This window comes from Phaenicophaeus curvirostris, unplaced genomic scaffold, assembly GCF_032191515.1.
Source record: "Phaenicophaeus curvirostris isolate KB17595 unplaced genomic scaffold, BPBGC_Pcur_1.0 scaffold_69, whole genome shotgun sequence".
NCBI classification, from domain to species: Eukaryota; Metazoa; Chordata; class Aves; order Cuculiformes; family Cuculidae; genus Phaenicophaeus; species Phaenicophaeus curvirostris.
In genome coordinates, this window is record NW_027206691.1 from 1 (window position 1) to 21,203 (window position 21,203).

Consider the following 21,203-nt stretch of genomic DNA (forward strand, 5'->3'; position numbering starts at 1 on the left):
TGCTTCATGGAGAGCAATTCCCATCAAAGCCAGGGTTGTCCCCAAGCCATCCCCGATCCACCCCAACCACCCAGGCACAAACCTAAAATGCCCCCGACGTCAAAAAGAGTCGACAAGTCCCCAGCTTCCTTGGCCCCAAAATGAGCTGCAAGGGAGAGAAGAGGGGTGAGAAGATGCTGTCCTTGCCACGCTTGCTCCTGCCTCACCCTCCCCAAGAGCTCACCGACATTCACGATGTAGAGGGGCAGCCAGTAGAGGAAGGTGTAGCTCACCAGCTTGGCAAAGAGGAGGCAAAGGGAGAACTCCACCACACCCTGCGAGGACAGCAGGAGACATCAGAGGAGCTTCTTTCTCCCTCTGTTGATGGGGTGAGCTGCCCTGGCTTTGCTCTTCCCTCCGTCCCCATCACAACACAAGCAGCATCCCATGACTCACAGGTATCCGGAGCGCCCCGAGGAAGCTGATGGCTTCAGGCTCCTCAGCTGGTTCCTTGGGGCTGTTGGAGTGATCCCCGCTGCTTTGGCCTGAGACTTTCAGTGGCCCCTCGTGGGAGGTGACTGCTTCAGGGTCCTTCTCTTTGGAGGCCACCCCTCCAACATCCTCCTCATCGGAGGCCATCTAAAAGCAAGGCGAAAGCGGGAGATGTGGCTCTCGTTGCTGCAAGGGGCTGAACCATCAGAGAGGCCAGGAGGTGACCCTGAGGATGCTCAGACCACGGTAGCAGTGAGCATCCTGTGCAATAACTGAACACCACTCCAATCTCTGACATTATAGAATCGTAGAATCATAAAATAACCAGGTTGGAAGAGACCCACCGGATCATCGAGTCCAACCATTCCTATCAAACACTAAACCATGTCCCTCAGCACCTCATCCACCTGCACCTTAAACACCTCCAGGGAAGGCGAGTCAACCCCCTCCCTGGGCAGACGGTTCCGTTGCCTAATGACCCTTTCTGTGAAGAATTTTTTCCTCATGTCCAGCCTAAATCTCCCCTGGTGGAGCTTGAGGCCATTCCCTCTTGTCCTGTCCCCTGTCACTTGGGAGAAGAGCCCAGCTCCCTCCTCTCCACAACCTCCTTTCAGGTAGTTGGAGAGAGCAATGAGGTCTCCCCTCAGCCTCCTCTTCTCCAGGCTAAACACCCCCAGCTCTCTCAGCCGTTCCTCATAAGGCCTGTTCTCCAGCCCCATCACCAGCTTTGTTGCTCTTCTCTGGACTCGCTCCAGAGCCTCAACATCCTTCTTGTGGGGAGGAGCCCAGAACTGAACACAGGATTCGAGGAGCGGTCTCACCAGTGCCGAGTCCAGAGGGAGAAGAACCTCCCTGGACCTGCTGGTCACACCGTTTCTGATCCAAGCCAAGATGCCATTGGCCTTCTTGGCCACCTGGGCCCCTGCTGGCTCATGTTCAGTCGCTGTCAACCAACACCCCCAGGTCCCTCTCCTCCAGGCAGTTTCCAGCCAGACTTCTCCTAGTCTGGAGCTGCTCAGGGTTGTTGTGCCCCAAGTGCAGGACCCGGCATTTGGCCTTGTTAAACCTCATCCCATTGGACTCTGCCCAGCGATCCAGCCTGTTCAGATCCCTTTGGAGCCTCCCTACCCTCCAGCAGATCCAGCTTCCACCCAGCTTAGTATCATCCGCAAACCTGCTCAGGGTGCACTCGATGCCTTCATCCAGGTCATTGATAAAGACATTGAACAGGGCTGGACCCAGCACTGAGCCCTGGGGACACCACTTGGAACTGGATCTAAACCCATGTGTGAAAGCGGTCGTTGGGAAAAGCCAAGTGGGTGGTGGCAAAGGTTTGGAGTCCATACAGGGCTTTGCAATTTGTCCTGTGCCTGGCTGTCTCCCAAGGGCTATCCCTGCCCTCTGCCAGCAAGCAGGCGGCTAAAATGGAGCCCTCGAGTGTGCAGGGTAGCAAAACAAATCCTGCTGGGAAAGGACGTACCAGGCAAGCCAAGACATCAGCTGCTATCAACATGTAGAAAACATTATTCCAGCCGGTTGGGGAGATGAGCCCTGCAAGCAGCGGCCCTAGTGCTGCACCTGCAAGGGCACATGAGGCAAGTTAGGCGACAGGGGAGAGGGGACCGGGACCCCCAGCACCATGGCACCAGGGGAAGTCAGTGCTCAGCATCCTTTGGGCGTACAGACCTACAGATCCTGTGCCATCGATGATGGCTGTGACGGTAGAAAGTGCTTTGGCGTTCCCTTTGAGACACTCATGGGTTCCCTGTTGGGATGAAGGACTAAAATGTAAGGAGGAAAAGTGGCCTTGGGGTCCGGCAGCTGGCAAGTCCTAGTGTGAGGCCATTCCCGATAGCAATTCCCAAGTATCGGACCCAGCCGTGGATGGGAAGATCAAACTTGGATGCTGCCTGCAGCCAAACCATGACAAAACCCAGACTGCCACCACTGGGCAGCAATCACAGGTCACATCCCAGTCCATTTTCCCACCAGGATTGTGCATGGAGGGAGATGCAGTGGGGCCAAAGCAGAGTCATGCAGCCAAGGTGAAAAAGTAATAGGAGAAAAGCCATGTTTAAAGGAGGGTGTGGACCACAGCCCAGGGTGTAACAGCCCGGCCTTCTCTGCTGGGCTTTGCAGGCGCTGGAGAACAAAGCTGGAAAGCAGAAACCACAGCAAACACTCCTCCAGGAAAGAGGGAGTGGGCTTTGGGTGGGTACAAGACACGCTTCTTACCAAATCTGCTGAGACCGCTGTTGTGATGAGAGCATAAGGCCCGTTAACCAGAGCACCGCAGACGATCAGCATCACTGCGAGGAACAAGATGGCCAGAGAGATTAAGTGCAGGGGGCAAAAGGACGTCGGTCCCTCACCCCTGGTCTGTGTGCAAATGTTGCCATCGCACACATCTGCCACCTGCTCATCTCTGTTTTCCCCAGGAGCTCCCACCTGGCAGGCAGCGAATGCTCAACCAGCACCACCCGCCCCCTCATTCTAGACTGAGAGCCCAGCTTGAGAGAAGAAATAAAGGCAGGTTGAGTCTGCAGCATCTCCCACCGCCCCTTCAGAGACGGCTGCGCTGAGGAGCCACTTACCTACTGACGTGCCGATGCCCTTCTGGCCAACATGGTTATACAGGAACAGCTGGAAGAGACACGAGATGTACCGGTTATGGCTATCCCAGCTGTTTTCCCAGCTGTTTTCCTTGGACCGGCACCCTGGGGACAGGATGCACAAGCTGGGGACCTGAACTATTGTTGGTGCCAAGGTTTGCGGCCCCCCTCACCTATGCGGGGTTTGGAAAGAAGAGCACCAGCCAGCATGGGAGCCGAGCCCCTGGCTCCGCATCCTGCTGTCTGCCTGCCAGATTAAATACCTGGCAAACAGAGGTGCTGCTGAGATTTATGGCCCGGCAAGGCTCACGCGCTGGCAGGAGCCAGATGGTAATTTGCCCCCCTGGTGCTGTTGGGGGATGTGGAGGCGATGTGGCCTCTCTGCTTTTCAGTGTGCTCCTACTTCAGCTGGTAGAGGTCTGCAACCCAGAGCCAGCCAGGTTTGGATTACAGGTAATTAGCTGTGGGTTTGTGGCAGCAAAGCCAAATGAGCTCCGTGCGGGTGCTCAAGAAGGATGTCCTGGCCAAAGAAAGTGGAGCACAAGGCTGTCAGCATGAGGGCTTTGGGGATGCAGAGCAAAGAGATGAAAGCTGGGCTGCTCAGTGGGACACCCAAGGCTTTAAGACAAGACAGGGTTATGGCAGGACGGAGGGAAAAAACCCTAAGGGGTTTTACTTTAGCTGTCAGGGACTAAACAAGCCCCTCCGAGCCCCCAGATCTGGAGATCCACCCTGGGAACATCTAGGCACGTGGATTATCCCAGCTCTTATCTCAGCCGAGTGTGTGACCAGCTCATCCCAGGCGCTTGGGAAGAGGAAGGCGGCCGTGACTCAAAGGAACTGGAGGAGAAGAAACCCTTGTGACTGTTTTTTCCCCACATGACAACGCACCATGGGAGCGGCGACGACCAGCATCACACAGCATGTGGTGGCTCTGCCGCCGGTGTAGTCAGAGACGAGGCCGGCAAAGATCCCACCTGCAAGAAGGAGTCACAGGTGTTGCTCAAGCTGCACCAACAGCAAAGCTTTGCCCTGGTTTACTCAAAAATTCTATGGGATGCTGTGCTGTGGTGCTGTTTCATCCCACAGCTTTTGAGCGAGACATCCCCAAGGTTAAAAATAACAATATCAGAGTGAGGAGCTTTGGTTTATTCACACCGCTTTCTCCCTGCAGATGTTTCTATACACCTGCACACAGCTCTCATCCCTTCCGCGCTTCTGAGGTATTATTTAGGAGAAAGCTGAGCCTGAGCAAGCAAGATCCAAGGAAAGCTGTTGTGATGGTCAACGGGATGGCAAAGGTGAGGGGCATTTTATGCCTGCAGAATGCAGCTTGCAACACTGAATAAACCTCACTGCAGTGCTTCATGGAGAGCAATTCCCATCAAAGCCAGGGTTGTCCCCAAGCCATCCCCGATCCACCCCAACCACCCAGGCACAAACCTAAAATGCCCCCGACGTCAAAAAGAGTCGACAAGTCCCCAGCTTCCTTGGCCCCAAAATGAGCTGCAAGGGAGAGAAGAGGGGTGAGAAGATGCTGTCCTTGCCACGCTTGCTCCTGCCTCACCCTCCCCAAGAGCTCACCGACATTCACGATGTAGAGGGGCAGCCAGTAGAGGAAGGTGTAGCTCACCAGCTTGGCAAAGAGGAGGCAAAGGGAGAACTCCACCACACCCTGCGAGGACAGCAGGAGACATCAGAGGAGCTTCTTTCTCCCTCTGTTGATGGGGTGAGCTGCCCTGGCTTTGCTCTTCCCTCCGTCCCCATCACAACACAAGCAGCATCCCATGACTCACAGGTATCCGGAGCGCCCCGAGGAAGCTGATGGCTTCAGGCTCCTCAGCTGGTTCCTTGGGGCTGTTGGAGTGATCCCCGCTGCTTTGGCCTGAGACTTTCAGTGGCCCCTCGTGGGAGGTGACTGCTTCAGGGTCCTTCTCTTTGGAGGCCACCCCTCCAACATCCTCCTCATCGGAGGCCATCTAAAAGCAAGGCGAAAGCGGGAGATGTGGCTCTCGTTGCTGCAAGGGGCTGAACCATCAGAGAGGCCAGGAGGTGACCCTGAGGATGCTCAGACCACGGTAGCAGTGAGCATCCTGTGCAATAACTGAACACCACTCCAATCTCTGACATTATAGAATCGTAGAATCATAAAATAACCAGGTTGGAAGAGACCCACCGGATCATCGAGTCCAACCATTCCTATCAAACACTAAACCATGTCCCTCAGCACCTCATCCACCTGCACCTTAAACACCTCCAGGGAAGGCGAGTCAACCCCCTCCCTGGGCAGACGGTTCCGTTGCCTAATGACCCTTTCTGTGAAGAATTTTTTCCTCATGTCCAGCCTAAATCTCCCCTGGTGGAGCTTGAGGCCATTCCCTCTTGTCCTGTCCCCTGTCACTTGGGAGAAGAGCCCAGCTCCCTCCTCTCCACAACCTCCTTTCAGGTAGTTGGAGAGAGCAATGAGGTCTCCCCTCAGCCTCCTCTTCTCCAGGCTAAACACCCCCAGCTCTCTCAGCCGTTCCTCATAAGGCCTGTTCTCCAGCCCCATCACCAGCTTTGTTGCTCTTCTCTGGACTCGCTCCAGAGCCTCAACATCCTTCTTGTGGGGAGGAGCCCAGAACTGAACACAGGATTCGAGGAGCGGTCTCACCAGTGCCGAGTCCAGAGGGAGAAGAACCTCCCTGGACCTGCTGGTCACACCGTTTCTGATCCAAGCCAAGATGCCATTGGCCTTCTTGGCCACCTGGGCCCCTGCTGGCTCATGTTCAGTCGCTGTCAACCAACACCCCCAGGTCCCTCTCCTCCAGGCAGTTTCCAGCCAGACTTCTCCTAGTCTGGAGCTGCTCAGGGTTGTTGTGCCCCAAGTGCAGGACCCGGCATTTGGCCTTGTTAAACCTCATCCCATTGGACTCTGCCCAGCGATCCAGCCTGTTCAGATCCCTTTGGAGCCTCCCTACCCTCCAGCAGATCCAGCTTCCACCCAGCTTAGTATCATCCGCAAACCTGCTCAGGGTGCACTCGATGCCTTCATCCAGGTCATTGATAAAGACATTGAACAGGGCTGGACCCAGCACTGAGCCCTGGGGACACCACTTGGAACTGGATCTAAACCCATGTGTGAAAGCGGTCGTTGGGAAAAGCCAAGTGGGTGGTGGCAAAGGTTTGGAGTCCATACAGGGCTTTGCAATTTGTCCTGTGCCTGGCTGTCTCCCAAGGGCTATCCCTGCCCTCTGCCAGCAAGCAGGCGGCTAAAATGGAGCCCTCGAGTGTGCAGGGTAGCAAAACAAATCCTGCTGGGAAAGGACGTACCAGGCAAGCCAAGACATCAGCTGCTATCAACATGTAGAAAACATTATTCCAGCCGGTTGGGGAGATGAGCCCTGCAAGCAGCGGCCCTAGTGCTGCACCTGCAAGGGCACATGAGGCAAGTTAGGCGACAGGGGAGAGGGGACCGGGACCCCCAGCACCATGGCACCAGGGGAAGTCAGTGCTCAGCATCCTTTGGGCGTACAGACCTACAGATCCTGTGCCATCGATGATGGCTGTGACGGTAGAAAGTGCTTTGGCGTTCCCTTTGAGACACTCATGGGTTCCCTGTTGGGATGAAGGACTAAAATGTAAGGAGGAAAAGTGGCCTTGGGGTCCGGCAGCTGGCAAGTCCTAGTGTGAGGCCATTCCCGATAGCAATTCCCAAGTATCGGACCCAGCCGTGGATGGGAAGATCAAACTTGGATGCTGCCTGCAGCCAAACCATGACAAAACCCAGACTGCCACCACTGGGCAGCAATCACAGGTCACATCCCAGTCCATTTTCCCACCAGGATTGTGCATGGAGGGAGATGCAGTGGGGCCAAAGCAGAGTCATGCAGCCAAGGTGAAAAAGTAATAGGAGAAAAGCCATGTTTAAAGGAGGGTGTGGACCACAGCCCAGGGTGTAACAGCCCGGCCTTCTCTGCTGGGCTTTGCAGGCGCTGGAGAACAAAGCTGGAAAGCAGAAACCACAGCAAACACTCCTCCAGGAAAGAGGGAGTGGGCTTTGGGTGGGTACAAGACACGCTTCTTACCAAATCTGCTGAGACCGCTGTTGTGATGAGAGCATAAGGCCCGTTAACCAGAGCACCGCAGACGATCAGCATCACTGCGAGGAACAAGATGGCCAGAGAGATTAAGTGCAGGGGGCAAAAGGACGTCGGTCCCTCACCCCTGGTCTGTGTGCAAATGTTGCCATCGCACACATCTGCCACCTGCTCATCTCTGTTTTCCCCAGGAGCTCCCACCTGGCAGGCAGCGAATGCTCAACCAGCACCACCCGCCCCCTCATTCTAGACTGAGAGCCCAGCTTGAGAGAAGAAATAAAGGCAGGTTGAGTCTGCAGCATCTCCCACCGCCCCTTCAGAGACGGCTGCGCTGAGGAGCCACTTACCTACTGACGTGCCGATGCCCTTCTGGCCAACATGGTTATACAGGAACAGCTGGAAGAGACACGAGATGTACCGGTTATGGCTATCCCAGCTGTTTTCCCAGCTGTTTTCCTTGGACCGGCACCCTGGGGACAGGATGCACAAGCTGGGGACCTGAACTATTGTTGGTGCCAAGGTTTGCGGCCCCCCTCACCTATGCGGGGTTTGGAAAGAAGAGCACCAGCCAGCATGGGAGCCGAGCCCCTGGCTCCGCATCCTGCTGTCTGCCTGCCAGATTAAATACCTGGCAAACAGAGGTGCTGCTGAGATTTATGGCCCGGCAAGGCTCACGCGCTGGCAGGAGCCAGATGGTAATTTGCCCCCCTGGTGCTGTTGGGGGATGTGGAGGCGATGTGGCCTCTCTGCTTTTCAGTGTGCTCCTACTTCAGCTGGTAGAGGTCTGCAACCCAGAGCCAGCCAGGTTTGGATTACAGGTAATTAGCTGTGGGTTTGTGGCAGCAAAGCCAAATGAGCTCCGTGCGGGTGCTCAAGAAGGATGTCCTGGCCAAAGAAAGTGGAGCACAAGGCTGTCAGCATGAGGGCTTTGGGGATGCAGAGCAAAGAGATGAAAGCTGGGCTGCTCAGTGGGACACCCAAGGCTTTAAGACAAGACAGGGTTATGGCAGGACGGAGGGAAAAAACCCTAAGGGGTTTTACTTTAGCTGTCAGGGACTAAACAAGCCCCTCCGAGCCCCCAGATCTGGAGATCCACCCTGGGAACATCTAGGCATGTGGATTATCCCAGCTCTTATCTCAGCCGAGTGTGTGACCAGCTCATCCCAGGCGCTTGGGAAGAGGAAGGCGGCCGTGACTCAAAGGAACTGGAGGAGAAGAAACCCTTGTGACTGTTTTTTCCCCACATGACAACGCACCATGGGAGCGGCGACGACCAGCATCACACAGCATGTGGTGGCTCTGCCGCCGGTGTAGTCAGAGACGAGGCCGGCAAAGATCCCACCTGCAAGAAGGAGTCACAGGTGTTGCTCAAGCTGCACCAACAGCAAAGCTTTGCCCTGGTTTACTCAAAAATTCTATGGGATGCTGTGCTGTGGTGCTGTTTCATCCCACAGCTTTTGAGCGAGACATCCCCAAGGTTAAAAATAACAATATCAGAGTGAGGAGCTTTGGTTTATTCACACCGCTTTCTCCCTGCAGATGTTTCTATACACCTGCACACAGCTCTCATCCCTTCCGCGCTTCTGAGGTATTATTTAGGAGAAAGCTGAGCCTGAGCAAGCAAGATCCAAGGAAAGCTGTTGTGATGGTCAACGGGATGGCAAAGGTGAGGGGCATTTTATGCCTGCAGAATGCAGCTTGCAACACTGAATAAACCTCACTGCAGTGCTTCATGGAGAGCAATTCCCATCAAAGCCAGGGTTGTCCCCAAGCCATCCCCGATCCACCCCAACCACCCAGGCACAAACCTAAAATGCCCCCGACGTCAAAAAGAGTCGACAAGTCCCCAGCTTCCTTGGCCCCAAAATGAGCTGCAAGGGAGAGAAGAGGGGTGAGAAGATGCTGTCCTTGCCACGCTTGCTCCTGCCTCACCCTCCCCAAGAGCTCACCGACATTCACGATGTAGAGGGGCAGCCAGTAGAGGAAGGTGTAGCTCACCAGCTTGGCAAAGAGGAGGCAAAGGGAGAACTCCACCACACCCTGCGAGGACAGCAGGAGACATCAGAGGAGCTTCTTTCTCCCTCTGTTGATGGGGTGAGCTGCCCTGGCTTTGCTCTTCCCTCCGTCCCCATCACAACACAAGCAGCATCCCATGACTCACAGGTATCCGGAGCGCCCCGAGGAAGCTGATGGCTTCAGGCTCCTCAGCTGGTTCCTTGGGGCTGTTGGAGTGATCCCCGCTGCTTTGGCCTGAGACTTTCAGTGGCCCCTCGTGGGAGGTGACTGCTTCAGGGTCCTTCTCTTTGGAGGCCACCCCTCCAACATCCTCCTCATCGGAGGCCATCTAAAAGCAAGGCGAAAGCGGGAGATGTGGCTCTCGTTGCTGCAAGGGGCTGAACCATCAGAGAGGCCAGGAGGTGACCCTGAGGATGCTCAGACCACGGTAGCAGTGAGCATCCTGTGCAATAACTGAACACCACTCCAATCTCTGACATTATAGAATCGTAGAATCATAAAATAACCAGGTTGGAAGAGACCCACCGGATCATCGAGTCCAACCATTCCTATCAAACACTAAACCATGTCCCTCAGCACCTCATCCACCTGCACCTTAAACACCTCCAGGGAAGGCGAGTCAACCCCCTCCCTGGGCAGACGGTTCCGTTGCCTAATGACCCTTTCTGTGAAGAATTTTTTCCTCATGTCCAGCCTAAATCTCCCCTGGTGGAGCTTGAGGCCATTCCCTCTTGTCCTGTCCCCTGTCACTTGGGAGAAGAGCCCAGCTCCCTCCTCTCCACAACCTCCTTTCAGGTAGTTGGAGAGAGCAATGAGGTCTCCCCTCAGCCTCCTCTTCTCCAGGCTAAACACCCCCAGCTCTCTCAGCCGTTCCTCATAAGGCCTGTTCTCCAGCCCCATCACCAGCTTTGTTGCTCTTCTCTGGACTCGCTCCAGAGCCTCAACATCCTTCTTGTGGGGAGGAGCCCAGAACTGAACACAGGATTCGAGGAGCGGTCTCACCAGTGCCGAGTCCAGAGGGAGAAGAACCTCCCTGGACCTGCTGGTCACACCGTTTCTGATCCAAGCCAAGATGCCATTGGCCTTCTTGGCCACCTGGGCCCCTGCTGGCTCATGTTCAGTCGCTGTCAACCAACACCCCCAGGTCCCTCTCCTCCAGGCAGTTTCCAGCCAGACTTCTCCTAGTCTGGAGCTGCTCAGGGTTGTTGTGCCCCAAGTGCAGGACCCGGCATTTGGCCTTGTTAAACCTCATCCCATTGGACTCTGCCCAGCGATCCAGCCTGTTCAGATCCCTTTGGAGCCTCCCTACCCTCCAGCAGATCCAGCTTCCACCCAGCTTAGTATCATCCGCAAACCTGCTCAGGGTGCACTCGATGCCTTCATCCAGGTCATTGATAAAGACATTGAACAGGGCTGGACCCAGCACTGAGCCCTGGGGACACCACTTGGAACTGGATCTAAACCCATGTGTGAAAGCGGTCGTTGGGAAAAGCCAAGTGGGTGGTGGCAAAGGTTTGGAGTCCATACAGGGCTTTGCAATTTGTCCTGTGCCTGGCTGTCTCCCAAGGGCTATCCCTGCCCTCTGCCAGCAAGCAGGCGGCTAAAATGGAGCCCTCGAGTGTGCAGGGTAGCAAAACAAATCCTGCTGGGAAAGGACGTACCAGGCAAGCCAAGACATCAGCTGCTATCAACATGTAGAAAACATTATTCCAGCCGGTTGGGGAGATGAGCCCTGCAAGCAGCGGCCCTAGTGCTGCACCTGCAAGGGCACATGAGGCAAGTTAGGCGACAGGGGAGAGGGGACCGGGACCCCCAGCACCATGGCACCAGGGGAAGTCAGTGCTCAGCATCCTTTGGGCGTACAGACCTACAGATCCTGTGCCATCGATGATGGCTGTGACGGTAGAAAGTGCTTTGGCGTTCCCTTTGAGACACTCATGGGTTCCCTGTTGGGATGAAGGACTAAAATGTAAGGAGGAAAAGTGGCCTTGGGGTCCGGCAGCTGGCAAGTCCTAGTGTGAGGCCATTCCCGATAGCAATTCCCAAGTATCGGACCCAGCCGTGGATGGGAAGATCAAACTTGGATGCTGCCTGCAGCCAAACCATGACAAAACCCAGACTGCCACCACTGGGCAGCAATCACAGGTCACATCCCAGTCCATTTTCCCACCAGGATTGTGCATGGAGGGAGATGCAGTGGGGCCAAAGCAGAGTCATGCAGCCAAGGTGAAAAAGTAATAGGAGAAAAGCCATGTTTAAAGGAGGGTGTGGACCACAGCCCAGGGTGTAACAGCCCGGCCTTCTCTGCTGGGCTTTGCAGGCGCTGGAGAACAAAGCTGGAAAGCAGAAACCACAGCAAACACTCCTCCAGGAAAGAGGGAGTGGGCTTTGGGTGGGTACAAGACACGCTTCTTACCAAATCTGCTGAGACCGCTGTTGTGATGAGAGCATAAGGCCCGTTAACCAGAGCACCGCAGACGATCAGCATCACTGCGAGGAACAAGATGGCCAGAGAGATTAAGTGCAGGGGGCAAAAGGACGTCGGTCCCTCACCCCTGGTCTGTGTGCAAATGTTGCCATCGCACACATCTGCCACCTGCTCATCTCTGTTTTCCCCAGGAGCTCCCACCTGGCAGGCAGCGAATGCTCAACCAGCACCACCCGCCCCCTCATTCTAGACTGAGAGCCCAGCTTGAGAGAAGAAATAAAGGCAGGTTGAGTCTGCAGCATCTCCCACCGCCCCTTCAGAGACGGCTGCGCTGAGGAGCCACTTACCTACTGACGTGCCGATGCCCTTCTGGCCAACATGGTTATACAGGAACAGCTGGAAGAGACACGAGATGTACCGGTTATGGCTATCCCAGCTGTTTTCCCAGCTGTTTTCCTTGGACCGGCACCCTGGGGACAGGATGCACAAGCTGGGGACCTGAACTATTGTTGGTGCCAAGGTTTGCGGCCCCCCTCACCTATGCGGGGTTTGGAAAGAAGAGCACCAGCCAGCATGGGAGCCGAGCCCCTGGCTCCGCATCCTGCTGTCTGCCTGCCAGATTAAATACCTGGCAAACAGAGGTGCTGCTGAGATTTATGGCCCGGCAAGGCTCACGCGCTGGCAGGAGCCAGATGGTAATTTGCCCCCCTGGTGCTGTTGGGGGATGTGGAGGCGATGTGGCCTCTCTGCTTTTCAGTGTGCTCCTACTTCAGCTGGTAGAGGTCTGCAACCCAGAGCCAGCCAGGTTTGGATTACAGGTAATTAGCTGTGGGTTTGTGGCAGCAAAGCCAAATGAGCTCCGTGCGGGTGCTCAAGAAGGATGTCCTGGCCAAAGAAAGTGGAGCACAAGGCTGTCAGCATGAGGGCTTTGGGGATGCAGAGCAAAGAGATGAAAGCTGGGCTGCTCAGTGGGACACCCAAGGCTTTAAGACAAGACAGGGTTATGGCAGGACGGAGGGAAAAAACCCTAAGGGGTTTTACTTTAGCTGTCAGGGACTAAACAAGCCCCTCCGAGCCCCCAGATCTGGAGATCCACCCTGGGAACATCTAGGCACGTGGATTATCCCAGCTCTTATCTCAGCCGAGTGTGTGACCAGCTCATCCCAGGCGCTTGGGAAGAGGAAGGCGGCCGTGACTCAAAGGAACTGGAGGAGAAGAAACCCTTGTGACTGTTTTTTCCCCACATGACAACGCACCATGGGAGCGGCGACGACCAGCATCACACAGCATGTGGTGGCTCTGCCGCCGGTGTAGTCAGAGACGAGGCCGGCAAAGATCCCACCTGCAAGAAGGAGTCACAGGTGTTGCTCAAGCTGCACCAACAGCAAAGCTTTGCCCTGGTTTACTCAAAAATTCTATGGGATGCTGTGCTGTGGTGCTGTTTCATCCCACAGCTTTTGAGCGAGACATCCCCAAGGTTAAAAATAACAATATCAGAGTGAGGAGCTTTGGTTTATTCACACCGCTTTCTCCCTGCAGATGTTTCTATACACCTGCACACAGCTCTCATCCCTTCCACGCTTCTGAGGTATTATTTAGGAGAAAGCTGAGCCTGAGCAAGCAAGATCCAAGGAAAGCTGTTGTGATGGTCAACGGGATGGCAAAGGTGAGGGGCATTTTATGCCTGCAGAATGCAGCTTGCAACACTGAATAAACCTCACTGCAGTGCTTCATGGAGAGCAATTCCCATCAAAGCCAGGGTTGTCCCCAAGCCATCCCCGATCCACCCCAACCACCCAGGCACAAACCTAAAATGCCCCCGACGTCAAAAAGAGTCGACAAGTCCCCAGCTTCCTTGGCCCCAAAATGAGCTGCAAGGGAGAGAAGAGGGGTGAGAAGATGCTGTCCTTGCCACGCTTGCTCCTGCCTCACCCTCCCCAAGAGCTCACCGACATTCACGATGTAGAGGGGCAGCCAGTAGAGGAAGGTGTAGCTCACCAGCTTGGCGAAGAGAAGGCAAAGGGAGAACTCCACCACACCCTGCGAGGACAGCAGGAGACATCAGAGGAGCTTCTTTCTCCCTCTGTTGATGGGGTGAGCTGCCCTGGCTTTGCTCTTCCCTCCGTCCCCATCACAACACAAGCAGCATCCCATGACTCACAGGTATCCGGAGCGCCCCGAGGAAGCTGATGGCTTCAGGCTCCTCAGCTGGTTCCTTGGGGCTGTTGGAGTGATCCCCGCTGCTTTGGCCTGAGACTTTCAGTGGCCCCTCGTGGGAGGTGACTGCTTCAGGGTCCTTCTCTTTGGAGGCCACCCCTCCAACATCCTCCTCATCGGAGGCCATCTAAAAGCAAGGCGAAAGCGGGAGATGTGGCTCTCGTTGCTGCAAGGGGCTGAACCATCAGAGAGGCCAGGAGGTGACCCTGAGGATGCTCAGACCACGGTAGCAGTGAGCATCCTGTGCAATAACTGAACACCACTCCAATTTCTGACATTATAGAATCGTAGAATCATAAAATAACCAGGTTGGAAGAGACCCACCGGATCATCGAGTCCAACCATTCCTATCAAACACTAAACCATGTCCCTCAGCACCTCATCCACCTGCACCTTAAACACCTCCAGGGAAGGCGAGTCAACCCCCTCCCTGGGCAGACGGTTCCGTTGCCTAATGACCCTTTCTGTGAAGAATTTTTTCCTCATGTCCAGCCTAAATCTCCCCTGGTGGAGCTTGAGGCCATTCCCTCTTGTCCTGTCCCCTGTCACTTGGGAGAAGAGCCCAGCTCCCTCCTCTCCACAACCTCCTTTCAGGTAGTTGGAGAGAGCAATGAGGTCTCCCCTCAGCCTCCTCTTCTCCAGGCTAAACACCCCCAGCTCTCTCAGCCGTTCCTCATAAGGCCTGTTCTCCAGCCCCCTCACCAGCTTTGTTGCTCTTCTCTGGACTCGCTCCAGAGCCTCAACATCCTTCTTGTGGGGAGGAGCCCAGAACTGAACACAGGATTCGAGGAGCGGTCTCACCAGTGCCGAGTCCAGAGGGAGAAGAACCTCCCTGGACCTGCTGGTCACACCGTTTCTGATCCAAGCCAAGATGCCATTGGCCTTCTTGGCCACCTGGGCCCCTGCTGGCTCATGTTCAGTCGCTGTCAACCAACACCCCCAGGTCCCTCTCCTCCAGGCAGTTTCCAGCCAGACTTCTCCTAGTCTGGAGCTGCTCAGGGTTGTTGTGCCCCAAGTGCAGGACCCGGCATTTGGCCTTGTTAAACCTCATCCCATTGGACTCTGCCCAGCGATCCAGCCTGTTCAGATCCCTTTGGAGCCTCCCTACCCTCCAGCAGATCCAGCTTCCACCCAGCTTAGTATCATCCGCAAACCTGCTCAGGGTGCACTCGATGCCTTCATCCAGGTCATTGATAAAGACATTGAACAGGGCTGGACCCAGCACTGAGCCCTGGGGACACCACTTGGAACTGGATCTAAACCCATGTGTGAAAGCGGTCGTTGGGAAAAGCCAAGTGGGTGGTGGCAAAGGTTTGGAGTCCATACAGGGCTTTGCAATTTGTCCTGTGCCTGGCTGTCTCCCAAGGGCTATCCCTGCCCTCTGCCAGCAAGCAGGCGGCTAAAATGGAGCCCTCGAGTGTGCAGGGTAGCAAAACAAATCCTGCTGGGAAAGGACGTACCAGGCAAGCCAAGACATCAGCTGCTATCAACATGTAGAAAACATTATTCCAGCCGGTTGGGGAGATGAGCCCTGCAAGCAGCGGCCCTAGTGCTGCACCTGCAAGGGCACATGAGGCAAGTTAGGCGACAGGGGAGAGGGGACCGGGACCCCCAGCACCATGGCACCAGGGGAAGTCAGTGCTCAGCATCCTTTGGGCGTACAGACCTACAGATCCTGTGCCATCGATGATGGCTGTGACGGTAGAAAGTGCTTTGGCGTTCCCTTTGAGACACTCATGGGTTCCCTGTTGGGATGAAGGACTAAAATGTAAGGAGGAAAAGTGGCCTTGGGGTCCGGCAGCTGGCAAGTCCTAGTGTGAGGCCATTCCCGATAGCAATTCCCAAGTATCGGACCCAGCCGTGGATGGGAAGATCAAACTTGGATGCTGCCTGCAGCCAAACCATGACAAAACCCAGACTGCCACCACTGGGCAGCAATCACAGGTCACATCCCAGTCCATTTTCCCACCAGGATTGTGCATGGAGGGAGATGCAGTGGGGCCAAAGCAGAGTCATGCAGCCAAGGTGAAAAAGTAATAGGAGAAAAGCCATGTTTAAAGGAGGGTGTGGACCACAGCCCAGGGTGTAACAGCCCGGCCTTCTCTGCTGGGCTTTGCAGGCGCTGGAGAACAAAGCTGGAAAGCAGAAACCACAGCAAACACTCCTCCAGGAAAGAGGGAGTGGGCTTTGGGTGGGTACAAGACACGCTTCTTACCAAATCTGCTGAGACCGCTGTTGTGATGAGAGCATAAGGCCCGTTAACCAGAGCACCGCAGACGATCAGCATCACTGCGAGGAACAAGATGGCCAGAGAGATTAAGTGCAGGGGGCAAAAGGACGTCGGTCCCTCACCCCTGGTCTGTGTGCAAATGTTGCCATCGCACACATCTGCCACCTGCTCATCTCTGTTTTCCCCAGGAGCTCCCACCTGGCAGGCAGCGAATGCTCAACCAGCACCACCCGCCCCCTCATTCTAGACTGAGAGCCCAGCTTGAGAGAAGAAATAAAGGCAGGTTGAGTCTGCAGCATCTCCCACCGCCCCTTCAGAGACGGCTGCGCTGAGGAGCCACTTACCTACTGACGTGCCGATGCCCTTCTGGCCAACATGGTTATACAGGAACAGCTGGAAGAGACACGAGATGTACCGGTTATGGCTATCCCAGCTGTTTTCCCAGCTGTTTTCCTTGGACCGGCACCCTGGGGACAGGATGCACAAGCTGGGGACCTGAACTATTGTTGGTGCCAAGGTTTGCGGCCCCCCTCACCTATGCGGGGTTTGGAAAGAAGAGCACCAGCCAGCATGGGAGCCGAGCCCCTGGCTCCGCATCCTGCTGTCTGCCTGCCAGATTAAATACCTGGCAAACAGAGGTGCTGCTGAGATTTATGGCCCGGCAAGGCTCACGCGCTGGCAGGAGCCAGATGGTAATTTGCCCCCCTGGTGCTGTTGGGGGATGTGGAGGCGATGTGGCCTCTCTGCTTTTCAGTGTGCTCCTACTTCAGCTGGTAGAGGTCTGCAACCCAGAGCCAGCCAGGTTTGGATTACAGGTAATTAGCTGTGGGTTTGTGGCAGCAAAGCCAAATGAGCTCCGTGCGGGTGCTCAAGAAGGATGTCCTGGCCAAAGAAAGTGGAGCACAAGGCTGTCAGCATGAGGGCTTTGGGGATACAGAGCAAAGAGATGAAAGCTGGGCTGCTCAGTGGGACACCCAAGGCTTTAAGACAAGACAGGGTTATGGCAGGACGGAGGGAAAAAACCCTAAGGGGTTTTACTTTAGCTGTCAGGGACTAAACAAGCCCCTCCGAGCCCCCAGATCTGGAGATCCACCCTGGGAACATCTAGGCACGTGGATTATCCCAGCTCTTATCTCAGCCGAGTGTGTGACCAGCTCATCCCAGGCGCTTGGGAAGAGGAAGGCGGCCGTGACTCAAAGGAACTGGAGGAGAAGAAACCCTTGTGACTGTTTTTTCCCCACATGACAACGCACCATGGGAGCGGCGACGACCAGCATCACACAGCATGTGGTGGCTCTGCCGCCGGTGTAGTCAGAGACGAGGCCGGCAAAGATCCCACCTGCAAGAAGGAGTCACAGGTGTTGCTCAAGCTGCACCAACAGCAAAGCTTTGCCCTGGTTTACTCAAAAATTCTATGGGATGCTGTGCTGTGGTGCTGTTTCATCCCACAGCTTTTGAGCGAGACATCCCCAAGGTTAAAAATAACAATATCAGAGTGAGGAGCTTTGGTTTATTCACACCGCTTTCTCCCTGCAGATGTTTCTATACACCTGCACACAGCTCTCATCCCTTCCGCGCTTCTGAGGTATTATTTAGGAGAAAGCTGAGCCTGAGCAAGCAAGATCCAAGGAAAGCTGTTGTGATGGTCAACGGGATGGCAAAGGTGAGGGGCATTTTATGCCTGCAGAATGCAGCTTGCAACACTGAATAAACCTCACTGCAGTGCTTCATGGAGAGCAATTCCCATCAAAGCCAGGGTTGTCCCCAAGCCATCCCCGATCCACCCCAACCACCCAGGCACAAACCTAAAATGCCCCCGACGTCAAAAAGAGTCGACAAGTCCCCAGCTTCCTTGGCCCCAAAATGAGCTGCAAGGGAGAGAAGAGGGGTGAGAAGATGCTGTCCTTGCCACGCTTGCTCCTGCCTCACCCTCCCCAAGAGCTCACCGACATTCACGATGTAGAGGGGCAGCCAGTAGAGGAAGGTGTAGCTCACCAGCTTGGCAAAGAGGAGGCAAAGGGAGAACTCCACCACACCCTGCGAGGACAGCAGGAGACATCAGAGGAGCTTCTTTCTCCCTCTGTTGATGGGGTGAGCTGCCCTGGCTTTGCTCTTCCCTCCGTCCCCATCACAACACAAGCAGCATCCCATGACTCACAGGTATCCGGAGCGCCCCGAGGAAGCTGATGGCTTCAGGCTCCTCAGCTGGTTCCTTGGGGCTGTTGGAGTGATCCCCGCTGCTTTGGCCTGAGACTTTCAGTGGCCCCTCATGGGAGGTGACTGCTTCAGGGTCCTTCTCTTTGGAGGCCACCCCTCCAACATCCTCCTCATCGGAGGCCATCTAAAAGCAAGGCGAAAGCGGGAGATGTGGCTCTCGTTGCTGCAAGGGGCTGAACCATCAGAGAGGCCAGGAGGTGACCCTGACGATGCTCAGACCACGGTAGCAGTGAGCATCCTGTGCAATAACTGAACACCACTCCAATTTCTGACATTATAGAATCGTAGAATCATAGAATAACCAGGTTGGAAGAGACCCACCGGATCATCGAGTCCAACCATTCCTATCAAACACTAAACCATGTCCCTCAGCACCTCATCCACCTGCACCTTAAACACCTCCAGGGAAGGCGAGTCAACCCCCTCCCTGGGCAGACGGTTCCGTTGCCTAATGACCCTTTCTGTGAAGAATTTTTTCCTCATGTCCAGCCTAAATCTCCCCTGGTGGAGCTTGAGGCCATTCCCTCTTGTCCTGTCCCCTGTCACTTGGGAGAAGAGCCCAGCTCCCTCCTCTCCACAACCTCCTTTCAGGGAGTTGCAGAGAGCAATAAGGTCTCCCCTCAGCCTCCTCTTCTCCAGGCTAAACACTCCCAGCTCTCTCAGCTATTCCTCAGAAGGCCTGTTCTCCAGCCCCCTCACCAGCTTTGCTGCTCTTCTCTGGACTCGCTCCAGAGCCTCAACATCCTTCTTGTGGGGAGGGGCCCAGAACTGAACACCGGTTTCGAGGAGCGGTCTCCCCAGTGCCGAGTCCAGAGGGAGAAGAACCTCCCTGGACCTGCTGGTCACACCGTTTCTGATACAAGCCAAGATGACATTGGCCTTCTTGGCCACCTGGGCACACTGCTGGCTCACGTTCAGTCACTGTGACACTCGGGTTGCTTTGCTCTAAACTGAGCAACCCGGCCCAGTACGAGCCCGTTGGGAATCAAAGGAACTCACGTGATGCATAGGTGGGTTGCAGCCAACATCCTCGGGATCTGGAGGGAGAAAGGAGATCCTGTGAGAGCCTGGACCAGCCCTGCTCCAGCACCTCATGCGCTGCAAGGGAGAAATATGGGGCTGCAATCCCCCCAGGGCTGGGCTGTGTCTCTGGCGCCCGCTTCCTGGCAGCGAAAAGTCCTGGTCAGATCCCAAAGGGCTTCCCAAATGCTTCCTACAAAGACAGGCCAAGAGGAGCGTGTGGCACAGGGCGCTGGGCCTGCCTGGGTGATCCCAAAGGATACTGAGCATCTCTGTGGTGGCCGGCTCCACATCCCTGCTTGTCACAAGCTGCAAAGTATTTGGGTTGCCCAAAACACTCAGAGCTGGGTCAGGAGAAAAATTATAGCCCTGCCTGCTGATCTTGCTGTTCCACCAGGCATCTGCTGTGCCCCAGATTGTGCCACTCACACTCCACAAGGAAGAAGAAGGAGATGATGCCCATGATAGCGATGACGATGCCAGGCACAACGAAGGAGAAACCCCAGGCAGAGGAAACCCAGACGCCGGCGACAAGTGACCCTAAGATGTTGCCAACGGAGGTGTGCGAGTTCCAGATGCCCATGATGAAACCTCTCCTGGCAGAGACAGAGCTGGGGTTGGCATCGCCAGGGCCAACAGGGACCAGGACCAGGGTGCAATACGCCGGAGAATCACTCACTTTCCCTTCCCGAACCAATTCCCGACGCACGCCACGACAGAAGGCCAGCCGGTCGTTTGCACCAGCCCATTGCAGACCTAGCAAGAGACGAGCAGCATCACACGGCACTGTCGGCACCTGGCGAGCACCCACTGGATCCATGGAGCGCAGCCCTTCCGCTGCTTCGGGCAACTGCGCTCAAAACCAGCCCCCCCATCCCAAAGCTGGCCAGAAAATGCTTGGTTTGGGTATTTTTTTTCCTGCTGGGGCAATCCCGGAGCCTTTTGCATTGTTCCCATGGCTAAATCGGGAGCGGCTGGGGTTGCCAAACCGGCCGCCCGCCCTGCTCGGCTGGACCGGCGCGCCCGGTGGTTTCAGCGCCCACGCTACTCGTAACCGGGTTTTGCGGGGAGTGGAAATGCCCGTCGTGCTCCCGCATGAAACTGGGCCACCCTGATCCCTAAGAGCCACCAGAAAACTGGGATACGGCCAGGGCAGTAAAATCCAGAGCCTGGGCATCTCTGGCGCACACAGACCTGCATGATGATGAAGTACCAGAGAACGTGGATATTCCAGAAGGAGACGAGGCCGAAGAGCGCGGTGAAGAGCCCGCTCAGCACCATCCCCGCCGACAGGTGGTACCGCAGCGGGAGGCGCTCCCCAAAAATGCCGCTGCGGAGAGAGGGAAGAGTGCCGACAGGGGCCGTCACGGGCGATGCTGCCGATGGGCGGCACCACACCACGTCAGTGCCCGAATCCCAAGGGGATCCCAGCACCTAGCTGCTTTCCCGTTAGCACGACCTGATGGAAACCAGTTTGGGACTGCAAACTGGTGGGCAGAGGACAAGGGGTGCAAAGGCCTTGGGTACCTGATAAACATCCCAATGGCATAGGCCACCAGGAAGGCATTATCCAGCGCCCCAAAAAGCTCATTGTAGTTGTCCCCATCTGCAAAAGAAATATCAGGGCCACATCAGCCAGGCTGCCATCCTGTTTCCCTCGCCGTGGCCACTGGCTGGTCCTCATCCCCCATCCCCAAAACTCTTCTCCCCGGGGAGGGGCAGCTCTTGGGCCGTGACCAGGCGCCAGCGGCTTTGGCACCCGGTCCCGATTTCACCACTCGCTGCTGCCCTTTGGCCCGGGGACACAGGGCACATTAATTACCTCCGGGTGCCTAATGAGCAGCCGGCCCCCTGCCAAAACCTCTGGCCGTGACCCGGCTCGGGGTGACGGGGGCGCTCAGCCTTACCGAAGG

At 55.7% G+C, this 21,203-nt stretch overlaps 1 protein-coding gene across 1 annotated transcript; it reads right to left on the minus strand.

Annotated features, from left to right (window-relative positions):
• Positions 1-82: 82 nt before the first annotated feature.
• LOC138734196 (uncharacterized) lies at positions 83-20,903 on the minus strand (the record flags this gene model as incomplete). The annotated part of the gene is made up of 40 exons (XM_069881770.1): positions 83-145; positions 224-314; positions 436-618; positions 1,952-2,049; positions 2,158-2,236; positions 2,707-2,780; positions 3,066-3,114; positions 3,975-4,060; positions 4,527-4,589; positions 4,668-4,758; positions 4,880-5,062; positions 6,396-6,493; positions 6,602-6,680; positions 7,151-7,224; positions 7,510-7,558; positions 8,419-8,504; positions 8,971-9,033; positions 9,112-9,202; positions 9,324-9,506; positions 10,840-10,937; positions 11,046-11,124; positions 11,595-11,668; positions 11,954-12,002; positions 12,863-12,948; positions 13,415-13,477; positions 13,556-13,646; positions 13,768-13,950; positions 15,284-15,381; positions 15,490-15,568; positions 16,039-16,112; positions 16,398-16,446; positions 17,307-17,392; positions 17,859-17,921; positions 18,000-18,090; positions 18,212-18,394; positions 19,270-19,307; positions 19,720-19,886; positions 19,970-20,046; positions 20,485-20,620; positions 20,818-20,903. Coding segments are annotated over 40 exons (3,733 nt in total), but the record flags the coding sequence as incomplete, so codon positions are not given.
• Positions 20,904-21,203: the final 300 nt, after the last annotated feature.